This window comes from Homalodisca vitripennis, unplaced genomic scaffold (assembly GCF_021130785.1).
Source record: "Homalodisca vitripennis isolate AUS2020 unplaced genomic scaffold, UT_GWSS_2.1 ScUCBcl_163;HRSCAF=1458, whole genome shotgun sequence".
In the NCBI taxonomy this organism is placed as follows: domain Eukaryota; kingdom Metazoa; phylum Arthropoda; class Insecta; order Hemiptera; family Cicadellidae; genus Homalodisca; species Homalodisca vitripennis.
The window spans coordinates 68,560-90,963 of NW_025776293.1; the positions used below are offsets into that span (position 1 = coordinate 68,560).

The 22,404-nt window shown below is 43.2% G+C and overlaps 2 protein-coding genes across 2 annotated transcripts; one reads left to right on the plus strand and one right to left on the minus strand.

Annotated features, from left to right (window-relative positions):
* Positions 1-1,555: 1,555 nt before the first annotated feature.
* LOC124370426 lies at positions 1,556-6,924 on the minus strand. Its single transcript, XM_046828711.1, has 4 exons — positions 6,789-6,924; positions 6,208-6,485; positions 5,324-5,771; positions 1,556-3,990 (listed from the first exon to the last, which is right to left on the minus strand). The coding sequence occupies exons 1-4, from the start codon at positions 6,922-6,924 to the stop codon at positions 1,556-1,558; spliced, it is 3,297 nt and encodes a 1,098-aa protein (XP_046684667.1).
* A 535-nt stretch (positions 6,925-7,459) lies between these two features.
* Positions 7,460-14,596, plus strand: LOC124370427. The gene is made up of 3 exons (XM_046828712.1): positions 7,460-7,872; positions 7,997-8,338; positions 14,422-14,596. Exons 1-3 carry the CDS (start codon positions 7,460-7,462, stop codon positions 14,594-14,596), a joined length of 930 nt encoding a protein of 309 aa, XP_046684668.1.
* Positions 14,597-22,404: the final 7,808 nt, after the last annotated feature.

The window sequence follows — 22,404 nt, forward strand, 5'->3', positions numbered from 1 at the left end:
GGGGGTTCAAGATTTGTTTCAGAGTCTCTGGGGGACACCGTATGGGACAAGACTCCAAATCCAGCCGGCAGAACAACAGCCAAATGCAAGAGTAGACACAGTGATGCCCAGGGAGGTGACTGCCAGGATGAGGCGCTTGCGCCCAGGAGGGGCCCCCGGACCGGACGGTGTTACGAAAAAGGGTTTAACGTCTTACCCATACGCAGCAAACACCTTGGCGATCCTGTTTAACATCGTCCTGTTCCGGGGTCTCTACCCCCGAGAATGGCTGGCCAATAGGACTACCCTGATTCCGAAAGCGGAGAAAGATTTATCGAGGCCGGAGAACTGGAGGCCCATCACCATTGCCCCACTTGTAGGCCGGATGTATAGTGGCATGGTGGAGACGAGGCTACTCAGACAGGTGACAATGTCGGAGAGGTAGCGGGGTTTCCGCCCAGGGAATGGTTGCCACATCAACTGCTGGATCCTCGACAAGGTCATCCGACAGGGGAAGAGGAGCCAGGTGGTCGGCGTGCAGCTCGACGTAAGGCGTTCGACACTGTATCTCACGACGCCATCGCGGAGGTACTGCGCGGTCACGGGGTTTCGCCTTGTTTGCAGCGGACCGTCGCCGGGATGTACGCCGGCTGCACGACTACCTTGGGAGACTTCGGAACCAACATCTTGATCCGTCGGGGAGTGAAGCAGGGCGACCCATTCTCCCCCCTCCTGTTCAACTTGGTGCTGGACCCGCTGCTGGAGGAGCTGCAGACGTCTGGGGGAGGATTCTCCATCGGGGACCGGAAACTGGCGGCCATGGCGTACGCGGACGACTTGACACTTCTAGCCGACACCCAGGAGAGTATGGGGTTGCTGCTTCGCAGAACGGAGGAATATCTGCAGGACGTCGGGATGAGCCTTTCGGCGCGGAAGTGTGGGGCTTTTCACATACAACGGAAAGGGGACGCTTGGGTAACTCTGCCTGTGGACTTTACCATCCAGGGGCAGCCCCTACAGCTTTATTCTGCCGGCTCCACCTTCGGCTACCTGGGCCTGACCTTCGGAATCAGGAAGGGGTTCCAGAACGAACAACATCTGGACATTCTCTGCAAGGCTACGACCAGAGTCCGACGTCTGTCATTGAAGCCGCACCAGAAGGTCACTCTTCTTTTTTTTAATTATTTATAAGGGCATAAAACACGGAGGTTATCAATGCCCGTATGGTTAACGGACACCTACACTTTAAAATATGGTGTCACGTTATCAGTACAAAGAATAGACAACGGATCGCTGTGTCAAAGAAAATTATCACATTAAGACAATAAGAAAAACAACAGCAGTGAACAGAGGACTAATACTAAATAACAAAAATAGCCGAGAGGCTGTAAAGGGGCCCAATAATTAAAATATGTCAGATAAATAATAACAATATAAATATAACAACAATCTAATGCTAAAACCAGGTAAGTTAGTGAAGGTAAGGTTGTAAAGGGACCCACCCTCACTAATAACAAATAACAATAACAAATAAATAGAAGGACAAAGTATATAACTTAACAGGTACTCGCTCAGATCAAATCTTTGAGATAAGACTCGTTCTTCTTAAGAATTCAAAAAGTTTTACAATAACTGACTCATCATCCCCCAACAGATCGAATAGACTTGCTGGGAGCTGACAAGATCGTCTTTGCATTGTATAATCACGGCATTCGACCAAAATATGCTCGACACTCAGAGCCACTCCACAAAACGCACACTCCGGGGGATCCCCGCGGCTCATGAGGTACCCGTGAGTCAGCAGCGTGTGACCGATTCGCAACCGACACAACACTACTTCCTCTCTGCGGTTCTCGCGGATGGCTGTCCCCCAGGGAGCTACTGTGTGTTTTATGGCTCTCAGTTTGTTGCACACCGTCCGAGACCAAGAGTCACCCCAAACTCGTCTTAACTTCTCCTTCACCATTGGCTTTAGGTCTGACCCTGCCACCATAGCAGTAAAAGGAGGAAGCTCATGAGCACTCCCAGCAGCCCTGTCGGCAAGCTCATTTCCGGGAATTCCCGCGTGACCGGGCACCCACACCAGAACAACCTGTATATTTTGGACTTGAAGTCTGTGAATGGCACATCGGATGTCGCGCACAAGGACATGTTTTGGATACATGTCCTTGATTGCTTGCAGACTACTAAGCGAGTCGGAGCAGATGACCAGCCTTCTGGTCCTGGGGCAGACGATGTTCAATGCTTTAAAAATAGCGGTCAGTTCTGCCGTGTAGACTGACGCTACAGAGGGCAGACAGAATCTATACTCACGACTCGCCGTTATGAACGCACATCCGGCGCCATCCTCCGACCTAGATCCATCAGTATAAATTATGTCGCAAGGTGCCCGAGCACTCAAGAGTTCCCGGAAAGCCTGCGTGAACACTAAATTAGAAGTGCTTCCTTTCTTGTACTTGTGAAGTGACAGGACAACTTCGGGACTTAATACTAACCAGGGAGGAATATCACTCTGGTAGCATTGACTTACTTGGTACTCCTCGATACCAAGGTCCGAGAGGAGCACTTTAGCCCTTACTCCAAGGGGAGCTGAGATGTTAGGGCGATTGGCACAGACTTCGAGTAAGTCACTTTCAAATACGTGTTCATATGCCGGATTTTCGGGCTTGGCTTTAAGGGAGTGAAAATAATTTATGACAAGTTGCTTGCGTCTCATATCCAGCATTGGTTCACTAGCCTCCGCTAATAAGCTAGATGAAGGGCTTGAACGAAAAGCTCCAGTAGCCAACCTGATCGCAGAGTGGTGAATCGAGTCAAGCATTCCTAACGCGCTTGGCCGGGCAGAAGAATAAACCTGAGAACCATAGTCAAGGCACGAACGGACAAAAGCTTTGTAGAAACGCAGCATACATGTCCTGTCCGCGCCCCACTTGGTCCCAGTAAGAACTCGAAGCATATTTAGCCTTTGTAAACATTTTGCCTTGAGAGATTTTAAGTGAGGGATCCATGTAAGTCGGGAATCAAATGTAAGACCCAAGAATCTCACATTCCGACTTGATGTTATTCGGGATCTGTTCAAGGTAAGTGTCGGTTCTAAATAGTTTCTTAGTCTGGAGAACGTTATACATTGGGTTTTGGAAGTAGAGAACGAAAATCCCGTCCGCCTACTCCATTCCTCCAGTCGCCTTATGGTTAGCTGCAGGGAACGCTCCGCCGTAGCAAGTCTTCTTGCAGAGACGTAAACGGCGAAGTCGTCCACAAACAAAGAACAGCGCACAGGACGGCGAACACACGCCGTTATGCCGTTTATGGCGACGTCGAATAACGTGCAGCTCAAAACGCTTCCCTGTGGTACCCCGTTCTCCAGATTGCTTGTGCTTGATAGGTTTGTCCCTAGTCTAACCTGAAATGTACGGTCAGACATGAACCCCTGAATGAAAGCCAGCATATTACCACTCACTCCCCATGCCTGGAAAGTGTTAATGATGCCTCTCCGCCACGCTGTGTCATATGCCTTTTCCAGATCAAAAAAGACAGCGACTACTTGCTTTCGCTCAAGGAATGCGTCACGTATGGTTGTCTCAAGGGAAACCATGAGGTCCAACGTCGATCGTCCTTGGCGAAAGCCGCATTGCTCTCTCGAAAGGAGATTGTTCTTTTCGAGGAACCAGATTAGTCTACGGTTTACCATCCGCTCCAACACCTTAGAAAGGCAGCTGGTAAGCGAGATGGGCCGGTAGCGAGACGGAGATAGTTTGTCCTGTCCCGGTTTGTATAAGGGGATGACGTGGGATTTACGCCAAGCTAGCGGGAAAGTTTGTCCCTCAAACACTCTATTGTAGAGCGATAAGAGGGCGCCCTTACCCTCTGAGGGTAAATGTCTAAGCATGGCATAGTGCACGTCATCCGGACCAGGAGCAGAGTTGGAAGTAAATGACAGTGCGGAGTCCAACTCCTGCATCGATAAACTTATATTTAAGGGATATGGATTTGGATTGTTGAGTAGTATGTCTGTTTGTTCAGAATATAGCTTATATCTCAAAAACTCAGGACAGTAAGACGAACTTTTTGAAACCTCCGATATGGAGGAGGCCAACAGGTCGGCAACATTCCGGGGATCAGTCACAACGTCTCCGCCCGACTTGAGTCCCAAAATTGGCAAAGGTTGGGGTTTGCCGCATACCGACCTTAACCTTCTCCATACTTCGGCCTTATATTGTTCGAGGAGTTGAGGAGTTGTTCGAGATATTGTGGTCACGAAATTTTGCCATGAGGTTCTTCGGGAATTTCTGAAGACTCGTCGCGTTTTTGCCCTATGGAACCGGTAGCTTTCAAGATTTTCTTGGGTTGGGCGTTTGTTGAATCTTCGCAGGGCGCGTCTTCGCTCTCGCAATGCTCTCGAACACTCCTCTGTCCACCAAGGAACATTTTTTCGTCTTGGTTCGGGTGATGTCTTTGGAATGCTATCCTGAACTGCAGTTATTATAGAGTTTGTAAAAAGTTCTACTACAGTATTTATGTCCAATGGAGTATTTATATCTAGTAATGTAAATTGTTTTTGGAATTTATCCCAGTCACCTTTGTCGAGGATCCATTTTGGTCTTCTAGTGATATTCAACGAAGAATCAGGTATTTTGATCTGAATTGGGAAGTGATCACTCCCGAATGTATCGGAGAGGACCTCCCAATCGAATCTATGAGCAAGTTCTGGACTGCATATAGATAAATCTATAGCAGACCGACCTCCCGTCCTAGGACACAGGTAAGTTGGGGATCCGTCATTAAGGACAAAGATATTGTGATCTCCGAGGACTCTTGCGACCAAGTTTCCCCTTGGTGTGGAATGGTCTGACCCCCAACTGGAATGGTGGGCATTGAAGTCGCCTAGGAGAAGAAAAGGCTTTGGTAACTGGCCGATCAGTGCCTCGAGATCACCTTGACAGAGGGTGACTGGGATTGGTGGAAAGTAGACGGTACATATATAAAGTTTAATCGGGACTTGGATTAACACACAAACACATTAGAGATTGGAGTGGAGGGGCACCTCAGAGGCACCTAGGATTCATCCACGAATAGAGCAACGCCACCACAGGCATGCCCGTCGTGAGGGAAATCTTCCCGAAAGATGTCAAATCCCCTCAAGGGGGTTTGGCATGCTGGGTGGAGTTTAGTCTCTTGGATGCTAATTACATGAGGTTTTTTGTTTTGTAAAAGATGTTTTACATCTTCCAAATGTCCGCGATAACCATTAATATTCCACTGGATTAATTTTGAATTCGTTCATGTTTTATTTAACTGTATGTAATTTTCTGTCTGTTTTTATTTTTATTAAGTTTAAATGTGCCTTGGGTTGTTTCAAATTCCGATCGAAGCAGAAGGTCATCCCCCATCTCATTCTCATCAACTATGGAAAGTTGAGAGGAGCAGGGAGTGGGGGGTGAACCAGTGCTTCCCTTTGATCTCGCCTGAGCTTTCGTTCGGATTTGGGTTTTAAGTCTCTCTTGGAGAGACTTTCTTTCCTCCGCCGTTTTGGAATGGACATATGGTCGTTCTTTTCCTTTAGCGGGTGCCACAGACACAGATACTGGCCTGGGAATGGTTCCTGTTTGTTTAGGGGGTCCTTTTGCTACGGGGGCAGAAGTCGTATGACTACTCGCTTGTGTTTGCGGCAAGGCCTTGGCACTCAACTGCTGCACCAAGGCAACAACCTGTTGAGTGAGTTCTCGTACCATGCCCTCTAGAGCGGAGCAGGAGGAGCACTGTGCGGGCTGGGCTGGAGGAGCAGAAGCAGCCTGATAGTAGGAGATGTCTTTTCTTGGAGTTTGTCCAACCCGTCTCCTATACTCCCTACGGGCGTCGCCAAAAGACAGTTTTTTCTAGTGTTACTAATTTTAATATCTCTTTCTCCTCCAAATAAATCTTGCAACTGCGAGAGCTTGAAGAGTGCTTGCCTTTACAGTTCACACAGTGCTCTTCTCCGCTTGTACAATCTTTGTCATTGTGGCCACTTTGACCACATCGGCTACATGTCTCTAAGCCGGTGCATATTTTGCTCGAATGTCCGAAACGCTGGCATCTGAAACATCTTTGGGAATTTCTGAAGTAAGGTTTAACTTGAAGAGAAAGGTATCCTGCTCTAATCGTGGCTGGTGGGTGAGGGAGGGCGAAGGTCAAAATGTGACCTGGTGTGGGTGTTGGTACACCATTCTCAACCCTCGTTATTCTCACCACATCAGTGACGAGAGAATCCTTTAACTCTTCCTTCAGTTCCGCTTCTGAGCAACACAGCATCTCGCGACTGAAAACTATTCCTTTACTGGAATTTAGCGATTCATGAGGCTGTACAGTAATTTCTACCTGATCGTAAAAATTTTTCATGGAGAGGAACTTCTGAGCTTGTAGAGCGTTCACCGCCTCAACCAGGATAGTTCCGTTACGAAGTTTCCTGACCGATAACGGCGAACCGCCTGCTCCGACTAATGCCTTGTTGATCACAAAAGGACTTACTTTGGACAGATTGTCGCTCTCGTTTTTGTGTTTAAACACAAGGAATAGTGGAGTTGGAAGATACTGTTTGTTTGTGTTACTATTACTTAATTTTATTTGCTTATTTTTTTCTTCTCCATCTTCAGATTCTGAAGAGTGGGGACGTTTTTTGTCTAAATCATCGATTGATTCTCTTATTACTACTCGTGTGTTTTGCCCGTAGGGTAGGGATTCATTGCCCACATCCATAATTAGTAGTATACCAGCGCATCGTGAGTAAAGGTGCAGGCCGAGACACCGGGAACGGGTATACCCTAGGGTACCTGTCAGCCGTAGCTTGGTAGGCAGCCCTACCCCAGTTCCCCGGGGCCCGGTGTTATCTCGTTTAAACCGAGCCGGGAATTCACGCACGGCTCGGGCTCGCACGTGGCAACAGAAATCTCCGACATATCTGTCCATTACTCACTTCCTGACCAGGGACCGAAGTGGCTGGCACCAGGATTCATGTATATTGTTATGCCTCGGCAGAGCTAGCTCACATCAGCCTTCTGCTACTACACAGCCCCGAACACGGGCATGCTCGAAGATCTGTGTAGCAGTTCCGGCACTCCCAGAAAACAACAACACGACCCAGTCGGGACAGGATTAGGAATTTTCGGTTATATAGGGTGAGGTGCCAGGTTCGGACAATAGTCTGGCACCAGCTCAGGGGTACGAAAGGTCGCCAACCTTAAAGCGTCCGGGCAGGCCGCTCCCCTACGGAGAAAAATGGAAAAAGAAGATAGAACGTGGATAGAAAAGAAGTAAGAGAAAACGAGGGCTGCACAAAGAAAGAAGAAATGCAGACCATAGAGTAGACCCTGGTACGAAGAGAAGGGATACAGGGTAGGCAGTTTAAGGGATTGGGGATTGGGTAGGAATTAGGGAAGTGGTTTGGCGGGGGAGGGGGGGGCAGGCAGTTTAACGTCGTACCCAGGACAAGGTCACTCTTCTGATGCAGTATGTGGTACCGGCCTTTGCCCACCGTCTAGCCATCGACACGCCGTCACAGAACGAACTCAGCCGAGTTAATACTCACCTGAAGCAGGAGGTGAAGAAGATCATGCATCTCCACCCGAGTACCACCGACAGCCTGCTCTACACCCGGAAAAAAGGACGGAGGACTTGGTTTTCCCCATCTGGTGCAGCAGGCCCGGCTGTGCGGACTTCGAGCTGCGACCGCACTTCTGGCCATGGAGGACCCCCTGCTTCAGGAGCTGGGACGGCGTGGCGGCTGGCCGGCCTACGTGGAGAGGCTTGCCGGGCAACTCCGGTTCCCATATCCTCCGACACCCAAAGACCTGATTACGGCCAAGCAGGAATGGAAGGACGAAGAGTTCCGGAGGTGGACGACTCAGCATGCCCACGGTTAGGGAGTCAACTGGTTCCGAAACAACCCGTTGGGGAGCCATTGGCTCCTCAACCAGAACGCCTTGAGGCCGGGGCAGTACATTGACGCCCTCAAACTGAGAACCAACACCTTCGGGACCAGGACGGCGATAAACCGAACAGCCAAAAATAACGTCACCTTGTGCCGGCGGTGCTGTCTAAAACCGGAAACTCTGGGACACGTCATCGGTGAGTGTTCAGCGGGACAGCGAGCGAGGATAGACACAACTGAATCGTGGGAGCCATCGAAGAGAACTGTAAGAAGAAAGGATGGACCGTGGCCAGGGCAGCAGCAACAGTTCAACGTCGGGGAGGATCGCCTGAGGCCGGATCTCGTGGTCAACCAGCGAGACCGTGTCCTCATCGTCGATGTCACCCTCCCCTACGAGAACGGCGCGTCACTGTCCGCAGCGGCCCTGAAGAAAGTGACAACTTACCAGCCGTTGTACGTCCTGGGTATGACGTTAAACTGCCTCTTCCCACCTAACCATTTCCTAATTCCTACCAAATCCCCCTCCAGGGTCTTTTAAGTACCCGTCCTCTGACCGTTCCAGTGCATGGCTCGCTGGGAGTGCTTAAGCCGGCACTAGATGCCCTATCTGGTGTCGGTGAGAGCTGATGTGAGCTTGTCTCTGCCGAGGCGTAAGTCATGTACTGGTTCAGAAGCCAGCCACTTCGGTCCTTGGTCAGGAAGTGTTCAGTAGGCAGGGGTGTCGGAGCCCCTGTTGCCACGTGCGAGTCCAAGTTGTGCGCGTATTCCCGACTTGGTAATCGATGGAAACCGGGCCTCGGGGAACTGAGGTAGGGTTGTCCCCCAAGCTACGGTCTGTGGGACACCCGAGGGCATGCCCGCTCCCGGTGAATCGGCCCGCACTACTAAACACGATGCGCTGGTGACCTTATCTATGGATATTACAACCACACCACCCTTAGGGCAAGAATTTGGAGAAAGAGATCCTAATGATCCAGAGAAAAAGCGACAGTTGTCAGATTCTGAAAATGAATCATATATAAAACAAAGGAAAGTGGAAGAAAAAAGTAAGAGCTGAAAATATGAACGTTCCAACTCCACTATATCTAATCGTTAGTCACAAGGATGAGGGCAAAACTCTAACGAAGGTTAGTCCTTTCCTTATTAACAAAGCTTTTGTTTCCTCAGGCGGTCAACCTAAAGCTGTGAGCAAATTAAGGAATGGAACTATCTTGGTGGAGGCTGCAAACCACATCCAAGCCAAAAAATTCCTTCAGATGACGAGTTTTTTCGATCAGGTGGAAGTCGTCGTTCAACCGCACTCCTCACTGAACACCTCCAAGGGGATCGTCTTCTGCCGTGACCTGATGGAGTGTAGTGAGGAAGAAATCAAGGACGAGCTACAATGCGAAATGGTAACCGATGTGGTCAGGATGCTTCGGACGGAGAATGGGAGAAAGGTCCCTACTCCTGGTCTAATCCTGACCTTTGCATTTCCCCAACCGCCAAAAACTATTAAGGCTGGATATTTATCCCTGACTGTACGGCCTTACTTCAAAAATCCGCAACGGTGTTTCCGTTGCCAGAGATTCGGGCACTCTACTAAGACGTGCTCGGGCCCTGAGACATGTTCCCGTTGCGGCGATGAAGGCCACCAAGAAGACGGATGCAAGAACGACGTCAGATGCGTGAACTGCAAGGGTAAACACGCGGCGACCTCTAAGGAATGCAGAGTTTACTTAGAGGAAAAGGAAGTTTTGAAGATTGTTACTCTAGACAAACTTTCCTTCAATGAAGCCCGCAAAGAGTATAGGAGAAGAATCGCTCCAACCCCTAAAAAGGGAGTCTCGTACTCCGAAGCTGCTTCAGCCCCAGTCCAATCCACACAGTGCCCGTCATGTACCGCCTTGGAGGTTATGGTACTCAACTTAACAGAGCAGGTTGCTGCTTTGGTTAAGCAGCTTGCAGCCGGTACCGGACAACATCCGTTGGCATCCAGTAATCCTTCCCAAGCAGTCCACACGCCCCATATTAAGTCCAAACACACAAACTCAAGCTCGCCCAACAGCTACTTCTACTTTCAGAGACAAGGTTCAACAAAATAAGAAACCCGCCTTGTCTTTGGAAGAGAGGAAAAAACTCGCCGACAAATTAAAAAATAACATACAAACAAAATCAGAAACTAGATCTAAATTCCTAGTAAAAAAGACTAATCCATCCTCGTCCAGATCCTCACAATTATCTCTTGATGATGATATGGTTGAGGACCCTTTGGAGATGCAGACGGAGTTCCAAACTGTTCATGGTAACTTCCGTCCTGTGTCTAAGCAAAGAAAAAAAATTACGATGAATTAGCACAAAATAAAATATATAATATTAATATATGCTGTTACAATGGAATATTAATGGTTTGAGAAGCCACTTTGAAGACTTAAAATTACTTATAAATACAAGAAAACCTAAATTTATTTGCCTACAAGAGACAAAATTGTCTCCTCATACTCGATTCAAACAAAATGGTTATGACATCTTTCGCTTAGATCATCACCAACAAATTGCCTGTGGAGGTGTGGCTATTCTAGCAGATTCTTCTGTTAATGCTAGAGCCTTGAACATCGTCACAAACCTCCAGGCAGTAGCAGTTTCAATCGACGTTCCTTTTAAATTAACCATCTGCTCCATATATATTCCACCTTCCCCTTTTGATTTATCTCTTGATGATCTACGTGACCTGTACAGCCAACTCCCTTCTCCTTTCTTGATGGTTGGTGATTTCAATGCACACCATCGCTCTTGGGGTTCCAGCCATTCTGATCGGAGGGGTAACATGGTTGCGGGATTGTGGGATGAAGTGACAGCGGTCGTTCTCAATGACGAGTCGGCCACTTACATGTGCCCTAGGACTGGCATATGGTCGGCAATCGACCTGTCAATCTGCAGTCCGGTCGTGGCAACTCGAGTGCATTGGTCCGTACTTCCCGACCTGTCAGGGAGTGACCATGCGCCCATTGCCGTGGCTTTTCAATCCTTTCCGTCTTCGACAGGCAGGTGTCCCAGGTGGAAAATTAAGAGGGCTGACTGGAACGAGTACAAAAAGAACATGGTTTCTCAAACTAGTAATATCGAACTAAACGACATAAATACAGCCACTGAATTATTTACATGTAATATTATAACATCCGCAGAGCGGAGCATTCCAAAATCCTCAGGTTCACCAAACAAACGCCAGGTTTCTTGGTGGTCTGAAGAATGTTCGGCGGCTCTAAAGGAACGTCGAAAATGTTTAAGACAGTTCAACAGATCACCGAATGAAGAAAATTTAAGTAGGTACAGAAGAGCACGGGCAAAAGCAAGACAGGTTTTTAGACAGAGACGGCGGCAGTCCTGGTTGGACTACACAGATCTAATAAAACGAACAACTCCTGCATCTGATGTTTGGAGGAAGCTTCGATCTGTTTGCTGCAAGACCCCCCCCACCTTCTCTTATTGCTCTGAAAAATGGTACCGATGTGGTAACTGATCCCTTGACAGTTTCCAATTTACTCGGCTCACATTTTGCGGAAATTTCAAAAACGTCATCTTACAATAGGGAGTTTCAAAATTTCAAAACAAATACAGAAAGACATCCTCTAAATTTAAATATCAATAACAACTCTCCTTTAAACCTTCCCTTTACTATTGATGAACTTGATTCATCACTAAAGGCGACATCAAATTCTGCTCCAGGTCCCGATAACATACATTATGCTATGTTGCGGAACCTGACGGAGGATGGAAAACAAGATCTTCTGAAATTATATAATAGAATATATTTAGAAAACACATTCCCTAATTCTTGGCGTCGCTCACACATTATCGCTCTCCAAAAACCCGGCCAAGATAGAACTTCTCCAGGAGCCTATAGACCAATTTCGCTTACTAGCAGTCTCTGCAAAGTATTCGAAAGGATGGTCAACAGACGTCTTGTTTGGTTTCTGGAGAAAAATAATCTTCTTTCACCCTCCCAGTGCGGATTCCGACAAGGCCGGTCTACTAGTGACCATCTACTTGCCTTGGAATCGGCAATCCTGAATTCCTTTATTGAAAGAAAACAGTTGATCGCGGTATTCTTCGACATTTCCAAGGCTTATGACAAAGCTTGGAGAAGGGGGATATTAAATGCTTTAATATCTTGGGGTGTAGGGGGCCACATGGTTTCTTTCATACAGGGCTTCTTGTCGGAAAGAACCATACAGGTCAAACTTGGGAACACCATTTCCGATTCCTTCACGCTGGAAAATGGTATTCCACAAGGTAGCGTTCTAAGTTGTACTCTGTTTGCCATTGCAATCAATAACATATCGTCCTGCGTTACCCCTCCTGTGCGCTGTTCTTTGTTTGTAGATGATTTCTCTATTTACATCTCTACAAAGAAGCTAGCGGTGGGGGAGAGAGCTTTACAGCTTACCATCAACAGGCTTGAGCAGTGGTGCGGAGTTACAGGTTTTTCTTTTTCGCCACCTAAAACAAAAGCCATCGTTTTTCTCCAGAATGCGTACCGTTGAGCAGCCAACGCTCTCTTTGCTGGGTCAGAGAATTACTACTTGTGACAATATCAAATTCCTGGGTCTCACATTTGATACCCGGCTAACTTGGGTGCCTCACCTGAAAGACCTAAAAGATCGATGCGTGAAGCGCTTGGACATACTGAGAGCTTTAAGCGGAACAAAATGGGGGGCTGACAGGACATGCATGCTCAGGTTCTACAAAGCCACCATCCGTTCCTGTATAGATTATGGATGTCAAGCATATGGGTCCGCAAGACCCAGTGCTCTCAAAATGCTTGACCCAGTCCATAATTCTGCTTTAAGACTGGCCACTGGACCTTTTCGATCTTCTCCTATTAATAGTCTTCTCGCAGAAACGGGAGAACCCCCTCTTTCGCATAGACGACAACAACTGTCCCTAAACTATGTTCACGCTCTTTCAGGGAAGCCAGAAAACCCTGCGTTTGAACCGGTCCTGCGAAATCCACTCTATAATTCTTTCCTAGCGAGACCAAATCTTCCTTCACCCTTAGGCGTTAGGGCCAAATCCTACGCTTATGAAATAGGCCTAAATGATTACCAGTTTAAATTCGTTCATCAATGTGATATCCCACCCTGGAGCGTCTCAATGCCAAAAATTATTTTAAATCTCTCTAAGTTTAAAAAAGTTTCCACTCCAGAAACAGTCTACCAACAAGAATTCCGTCAAATACTAGGCAGCCTCGCACCTTGCGATGTTGTCTATACTGACGGGTCAAAGGAACGTTGTAGAACTGGATGTGCTTTCGTCACTGGGGTTAGACGATACGGGTTTCGTCTCCCCAACGACTCTTCCATTTTCACGGCCGAATTAACAGCCATCCAAAAGGCCCTAAATATAACGTTTCCTATGACTAAAAAATTGGTTATCTGCAGCGACTCCCTTAGTGGTATACAAGCCATCAGCGACATGTTTTCAAAACACATCATCATCCGCGAAATATGGCACTCTTTGTCGTCCCTTCAGTCCAAAGGTGTTGCTGTCTTTCTTGTCTGGGTACCTGGCCACATTGGAATATCCGGAAACGAGCTGGCAGATAGAGGAGCCAAAGAAGCATTGGAACTCCAGCCTTACACCGCACGGATAATTTCCTCCGACATTATTCCGGTAGTGAAGGGCAAACTGAAAGCCAAATGGAATACCGAGTGGCAGGCAGTCGTTAACAACAAGTTACGTCGTATTAAAGACTGCGTTGGACTCTGGGAGACAGCGAACCGCCCGAGTCGTCGTGAGGAGGTTGTGTTGTGTCGCCTGCGGCTAGGCCATACGCTTCTCACACATGGCTTCCTCATGAGTAGAGATGATCCTCCGGTCTGCGACACATGTGACACTGTTATTACAGTTGAACATATGCTTGTTGACTGCCCTCGCTACTCGGTACATAGGCGCAAACTCGAATCTGCCAGCTTCGTTGAACGATATTCTCTGCGACGACGAGACGGCAACTCAAACACTTTTATGTTTTCTGAAAGCAACGTCGCTGATGAACAAAATATAGTATTGTGTTAAGTTTATCTATTCCGATTATCGGTTGTTGTTAATATTTATTAATTTATTATTTAATTTTTATTTACTATTACTATGACAGCTGCCAAATTAGCCCCTTTACAGCTACCTTGGTGGCAGTAAAATTTGTTAAGTTTTTACAGTTTATTTAATTAATGTTATGTACCTTGTACTTATTTTGTTCTATTTATATTTTTAGCCCCTATATGGGTTAAGACCTCTTTACAGTCTTTCCCTTGTTACATGTATTGTTATCTAGTTCTAAGGTTATTTTCAATTATTTACTCAACTACTTGCTTTCATTCCTATTTATATTTTTTCTTATAGAATGTAATCTATGTTTGCCTAATTGACACCACCAAATACGAGTAGGTGCCAATTTTCTCTTGAGGGCGATGATAACCGCTGCGTTTTTCGCCCCTTATATATAAAAAAAAAAAAAAAAAAACCAGCCGCTGCTCCCCACGATCCAGAGGGATTTCCAGGCCACGACGGGAGGTCATCCCCGTGGTCGTCGGAACCCGTGGAGCCCTCCCTCAAGCCACCGTCACCGGGCTGAAGAAGCTGGGCATCACCAAGAGACGGACGCTGATGGACTTCACCCTGATGGCCATCAGGATATCGATCGATATCTGCAGAGGGCATCTGGACTACGGCTGAAACAAAGAGAGAAGCAAATCAGAGCCTGAAAGAAGATGAAGAAGATAGAAGAACAAATAAATAAGTAACAGATTCATACAGAAGAGGCGATGCACACAAGAACAGGCAAGAAGAAAAAGTAAAGTAAAGAGAGACAGAAGAAAATAAGAGAAACAGTAGGAACAGAAGTAAAGAAAACATTTGTAAGCGAAAAAGCAAGCTTCCGCGCTGCTAGAGAAGATTAAAAGTGGAAAAATAGTAGACATAACAAAGAAGATAGACAAACAAAAGAAAACAAAGATAAGATCCAGAAATAGGAGAAGATAGAAAAACAATACAAATACAACTCCTGTGGAGGAATCGCTTACAAATAGCCTTAAAAAACAAATAGCCAAATTCCTCGTCATCTAATTAGTGACGCGCATGAATGGATTAACGAGATTCCCTCTGTCCCTATCTACTATCTAGCGAAACCACTGTCAAGGGAACGGGCTTGGAAAAATCAGCAGGGAAAGAAGACCCTGTTGAGCTTGACTCTAGTCTGGCACTGTAAGGAGACATGAGAGGTGTAGCATAAGTGGGAGATCGGGGCAACCCGTGTCGCCGGTGAAATACCACTACTTTCATCGTTTCTTTACTTACTCGGTTGGGCGGAGGGCGTCCGTCGCTTGCTTCGGCACGGCGGGACGGTCTTCTCGGTTGAATTAGGTCAATGGTAAGGTTGAATTTAGTTCAACCTAAATTTTCTAAATATCCTTGGTTTCAAAACAATAAATTACAAAGATGGAAGGTAATAAACTTATGTAGACTAAGATTTGGACATGCTAGAGTATATTACCATCTCTTTAGAATTAAACAATATTTTACTCCATTATGCGTAGAGTGTACTATGGGAGTAAAAGAAACTGTAGGCCATCTAATCATGGAATGTCCAAAGCAACATTTTGCTAGAGAGCAATGCTTTAAAAAAATTAACAAAATTAAACCCAATTTATCCAACGAAGAGAGATTAATAGAAATTCTACGAAGTTTAGATATGGAGTTATATAATGAGATTTTAAAATTTATATCAGTAATCAATAAAAATATATGAAGGGTACACGGGAAAAAGGGGCTCATTGCATTTTTTTAAATATTGAAGCCACTACACTATTGAATGTATCCATAGCAACCAAACATATGTAAACAATTATTATGAAGTAATTTCTAATTATTGGTAAAGGGGAAAATACAAGGTTTAAAATCAATGTCCTCGGGGAAAAGGGGCCCATTTCAAGCAATACACGAGAAAAAGAGACTCATTGCCTTTCCTGGCCTGTTACACGGGGAAAAAAGAGGCTCATTGCAGTCTTCTCTCACCTGTTGGTGAGAATTCGTACTACTCTTTATAGTTTTCTGTCACCTAACCTTTTATGTTCTTGTAATCCAGTGCTTTTTTACTTACTTTTAGTGTTGTGTAGTTTAAAAATATGGAAGGATATGAAGCTAATGATGATGAGGTGGTAAAATAGTTTGGAAATGACAGCAAAAAAAAAGGAAGTCTTTTGGAAGGATGAAGGAAGTGAGTAAGAAAATGAAACTTATGAGTCATGAGCCAGGTCAAAATTGCCTTTGCCATCTAAAATGTTTTGAATTGGTCCCAAATGAAACAAGAATTGAAATATTTAAAAACTTCAACCTTCTTGAGAGCCATGACCTACAAAACTCTTATCTTTGTGGTCTAATTACTGTCCTTCCTATAAGCCGTCCTACAGAAAATGAAAATGCACGAAAATGTGAGGCAGTGTATAAATACAAAATTCGTGGTTTGATTGACGGCAAGATGAAAGAGCAAATTGTGTGTAAGAAGGCCTTTATTGCTATACATGGCATTAGCAAAAAAAATTAGAATACCTTGTCCGGTTGTTAAAACTTACTGGATTGTCCCCAAAAAACAAACGCGGTAGTCATAATAATAGGCCTAATAAACTAACGGATGAAGAAGTAGACCGTGTAAAAACTCATATATCATCTTTTAAAGGACGAAGCAGTCATTTTGGATTACATGAATCATCTAAAGTATACTTATCTGACGAGTTAAACGTTGAAAAATGCACATGATGTTTCTAGAAAAAATTTTTCTACATACAGTGTATCATATGAATCCTATAGAAAAATATTTCGTGAAAGCTTTAATATTTCTTTTGGATATCCTCGTACGGATACCTGTAGCATTTGTGACCAGTTTACTGTGACAGCCAAATCATTAGAATTAGAGTTAAAATATGCCCCTGAATCTAAAAAAGCAAATATTACAAAAGATATTAACAGATTGAAAATTGAGAATGATGTTCATAAGCGTAAAGCCGAACAGTTCTATGCTAGGAAATATAAAAATATAAAGACATGCAAGATTTAAAGAAATTTCTTAGTCGATCTGCAGCTGAATACTTCAATAAACTACCACATGTGATTTGAGCATATGAGTTTTGTTCTTAAAGAATACATGTTTATTCTTCTTTTTATTGTTTAGCTTTAAGTAGTTTTACATAAATAAAACAGCTGTGTTTCTTATCATGTCATAATTATTGAGTGCATGTTATTTACTTGTATTTTCCTAAAACTGGGGGAAAAGGGGTCATTGTTAAAATGAGCCCTTTCTTCCCCTAAAATGTGTGTAGTTTAAACAATTTAATTAAAATTTTAATTAAATACAATGAATTTATAAATTTGTTTAACATTTTAATACATGATATTATTAACAAGATATTCAATAAATAATCTACTCATTTCTATATGTCAAAATAAAGATATTATACAAGATTTAGACAGAAAATCGTTGTTCCTGAAAAATTCACAAAATTCCCGTGTGCCCTTCATATAATAATAATAAAAACAACATACATTAAACACTGATACACTAGGAAACATAAATGTTTCCTGGTATCCTGAAGTATTTATTCCGTGGCCCACCAATTTCGGGTTAGGCTATACCTGACAGGCCCAAGGTGAGAAGACTAACCTCAGCCTTTCCAATCCTAAGTATCCTATGGATAAAAAATCCTTAGAGAAATCCCTGCTTTTACTAACATTAACCTACACTAATAGGACAAAAACACAAACCCCAAATTAATAGATGAGTGGAGATAATATTAAAGTAACACTTGTGAAACTTATATGTCTAGTGCATTGTAAGTGATAAAAAAATAAATAGAGAAAGAAAATAAAAAGAACCTCTGGAATTAATTATAAGCAGATGTGCACTAACAAATTAACTATAGTGGCAACCATAACATAGAAGTTTTTAAATAGGCTACGTGGAATAATTGTTCCGAGCCTTTTGCCAAAAAATTAATTTGGCAGTACAATAGAAGGAAAAAAAGTTTTAGCCACTTATGCTGTTGATAAGGGTTCGATGAGAACCTGTTGATTAAGTGCGGCGCTCGGCACTTCGATAAAACCATGGTTGTATTCCTGTGAGCAGGTCCTTGTTAGAGTAGCGATTAGATTTATAGCCAGCAATCACTTACTAGATAACAAAAGTTAATGTCCGATTCACAGATATATTGGAACTGATTAGTTAGTTTATATTTACTTATTTGAAACTTGTCACTATCAGTAAAAACCACTCGAAATTAAATTAATTATACTGCGGAGCGTGTGCCACCAGTACGTCCACCTTCCACCACTAGCACGCGATCACTAGCATACGGCGCCCATAAGCCGTATGCTGTGTTTCCTGGTCGCATACAACTGTTCGTCGTGGATGTATCCACGGGCTCGCAGGCGCTCAAAGTGGGCAAGAACTCACCGCGGTGTGCGACAATCATCGGAGCAAGACGGCATCCCGCCTTTACTTGTCGAAACACGAATCAACGTTTAACGCGGGATTTTGCATTGTTGGCTAATTTTCGTGGTTAGTACGTCAAGACGTCTTGCTATGAGGAACTTAACTAGTTTTTTAAATACACATTTTTTAGTTGTCAATGTTTGTAATTTCATGACATGGTAAAGAGTTAAGCTGCGTACAACTGCACGTCCAAATGGGTAGCCACATTTCTTTTCACAAATAAGTTCTTAAAGAGTTAAAAAGTTTTGCTATACAACTGGCTTCACACTTAATATTACCAAACCCTGCCACATTAACCCTGCGATGGTCGCGCACGGTCCGTGATTCCGCAACGAGGGAATTTTTGATGCCACTCTTGTTGGGGTTGGCAAAATGCAATGTTCTTTTGTCTAGCTGAGTTCTAGAACCCCTCACCTATCCATGCCGTAAAAGCAGTCTTTTGTGTGACCTTGACTGCAGCGGAGGGGTTTTGTTTTACCTCTTGGTCTGCGATTCCCAGAAACCATGATAGAGCTCCTTGTGACCCATACTAACCAATGGATTGAAGACCATAGAGTAAAGTTTTTCTAGGGTAAGAGATGCCCTTCCAACAAACGTTGCAGAAATCAAAGCTGTCTTAGGATTACTATACATGGGGGGTCTTGCGATCGTCTCATTTAAATCTGGAAGACCTGTATGCTAAGGACGGTAATGGAGTAGAATTTTTCAGAAACTTTGTCTCAAAGAAGGTTGAGATTGCTTCTTCTAGCAATTTGAAGATAGCAAGAGATGTACGTACAGATCTAGATCAATTAACTGTTATAAGGGAAGTTTTTCAGCAGTTCAACGAACAATGCAATTTTCACTACAGTTGCTTACACTACTATTGATGAGATGTTAGAGCCATTTAGAGGTAGATGTGGCTTCAAACAATACTTAAAGTCGAAGCAAGCCAGATATGGTATCAAGATATTTGCCTTGACGGCCGCTAGAGTTTGATAGGCTCTAAAGATGAAGATATATGGGACAAAACAGCCTCCAGGGCCATATCAAGTAAACAATTCCCCATCAAAAGTGGTTCTTTCTCTAGTACAGCCTATCTCTGGATCAGGAAGGAATGTCACTGTGGACAACTGTTTCACGTTCATCCCTTTAGTAAGGACACGGACGAATCAGCATAGATTATCACTTGTCGGTACTTTGAGGAAAAATAAGAGAGAGGTACCGCCTTTATTTGTAGAAACTAAGCAAAGGACTCCTCAGACAAGCCTGTTTTCCTTTGGTAACGACATGGCACTTGTATCATATGTACTAAAGAAGAATAGAAACGTTCTCCTTCTATCGTCCATGCATTTTGACGACAGAATCGATGAATCATCTGGGGATGCCCAAAAGCCAGAAATATTGACCCTCCACACTATGAAGGTAGGTGTAGATAACCTCGATGAAATTGAAGGCAACTTATTCAGTGGCTAGAATGAATAAGTAGTTGGCCTCTCGGCTAGAATGGCTAGAATGGCCTCTCGTTGTTTTCTTTGGAATTCTGAATATCCGAGGAGTCAAAAGCTTCATCATTTGGAGATCAAATACTCGAAATAAAGTAGCAAGAAGATTTTATCTCAAAACTCTCAGCTGGGAATTGTGGGACCTCTTGAAAGTCAGAGCTACATTGACCCACCTTCCTCGCCAACTTCAGACACAAGTTAGAGCCCTTGTCGGGGTGCCAGCTCCTCGTCTAGAAGAAGCTCTGGCGGAAGGAACAAGTCATGGATGATGTTCGTTATGTACATGGAAACAAAACAAAAAATAAGAGTAAGAGTAAGATGTGAACGTTGCAGGATCTACATCTGCGGCGAGCATACAGGGCTAAAGCTATGTGTGAACTGCCCATTAGATGGACCAGAAAACATAGAAACTGATTAATCAGAATAACACAGAGTGTCATCATTTTAATTTTTTAAAATTTTTTTACTCTACTTACCTAAGCCTATAAAATTATTTTACTGATTATTATTTCACTTTTTACAGATTTCAAATCTAAGGGTAAATTAATTAGATCAAGTGATGATATATTGAAAATGGTAAATATTGTTATTTGCTAAAATGGCTTAAATAAAATGCTACCACATCTCAATTGACATTGAGAGTTTGTAACCATTTTACTGGCAGTGTTTTCAAGGGAAATTTAAGTAATGAAGAATTGTGGAAGCCACAAATTATTTTGATTAAAACGGTGACTAAACTATTTAAAAAAATAATATTATCATCACATTGAAAAACAGAAACCTTTGGACATAAAAAATCCTACTTAGGAATAAGGTAAGAATTGACCAAAATAACTTTATTTCCTTACACGTGAATTATGTATGTCATGTTTGTACATTTTATGTACAAGCTTGAAATAAATAACAGTCAATAAAAAGGAGTTTTTCACCTGCTACATATTGTAATGTCTGTAGTATTCATTACCGCCTTTATAAGAAACATCTCAGTTGTTTTGATGTAACGATATTCTGTTGTTTATAAGTAAAAATAAAAATCCACAGTAAAAAGCAGCAACTAACATTTGCAACAGTAAATAAATTGTGGAATATAACAATATTATTAAACCTACAATGCGTTTTTAAAGTACTGTTAGATCATTACTATATATGGTAGATGGGCGGAGTGAGTTCGTGCCCATTTTCAGCGCCTGCAGACCTGGCGGTGTACGAATGTATGTTTTACGTGTGTATAATATAGTCTTAAGATTAATCACATGTGACTGGGTTACTGCTAGTAATATTAATTTTATTTATAATCTCCAGCATTAGTATTTATGGAGCAAACCACATTTGAAACATCTGGATCTATAATTTGTCTTTGGAGATTAATAGTCTGATAGACTATACAGATCCCTTGTAAATAAGGATAAATTTAGTACAAAACGAATGAACCGAGATATGTGTTATAGTAAGACGTCTAAAGCGAATAAAGTAGATCATCATGGCTTAAAACATTCTAAAAATAATAAGGTTACTTTTAAGGTCAGTGACAGTGCTGATGTAAATAATAATAGTGATAAGGATATAAATATTGTACAAAACATAAAAAGTCAATACTTATGTCTGAAAATCATGGTCACTTTTATGACATTATGATCAGTGAACGTCCAGACTTGGATGTATTTTGTGTTGTTAGACCTAATGCTAAATTTGAACAGGTTATTGACAATGTGGAAAATTTTTGAAAGACCTGGACACTAATGACGTACTAATTGTATTTGGGGGCACGAATTATGTAAAACTCTCCGATTATAAAAAATAAGATTATAGTCCGGGACTGAGGCCCTTTCTCTTCGTTTTCTTACTCTATGCCTATCACATGTTCCAATGAAAAACATGGACTTCTACAGCTGTTTGGTTCATTCCCGGCATTCCTGTATCTACTGTTGTTTGGTTATGTGTTATGCAGTGAGTTTGAGGTTAAATTTTACAAATTAATTACCGGTATTGATTATTGATCAATAGTTTCAAAGTTAAACTTAATATTTTATTGTTTACTGTCTACTGTAGTTTGATTATCTGCTATTCAGGAAGTTTTAGGTTTAATTGTACAAAGTTAAACTTTACCTTTAATACGATTAAGCAATGGATGAAGAACCTAAAGGAAAGAAGAGAAAGAGTCAACAAGAGCTATGGAAAGCCAATTAAAGGAAAATGGCTAGAATTAAAGGTGAATCCTATATCAACTCAAGAGGGATAGAAGCTTCTGCTGTAAATCCTGGACCACTTTGCAGGTAATTTACAAAACTATTCTATTGTTCTTGTTTGTAGGCTAGTCACAATATAATAATACTCATACATAAACATGTGATATAAACGGAATATCTTGGATTTATCTAAGGAATGTAATACCAGGAGAATTCGTAATCAGTATTATTAAACAGTATTTATTAAACAGTATTTTACATTTTAATATTTTCTTACAGGTGCAGGATAAGTTGCAGCGAGAAGATTGGTGACAACGTTGATATCATATT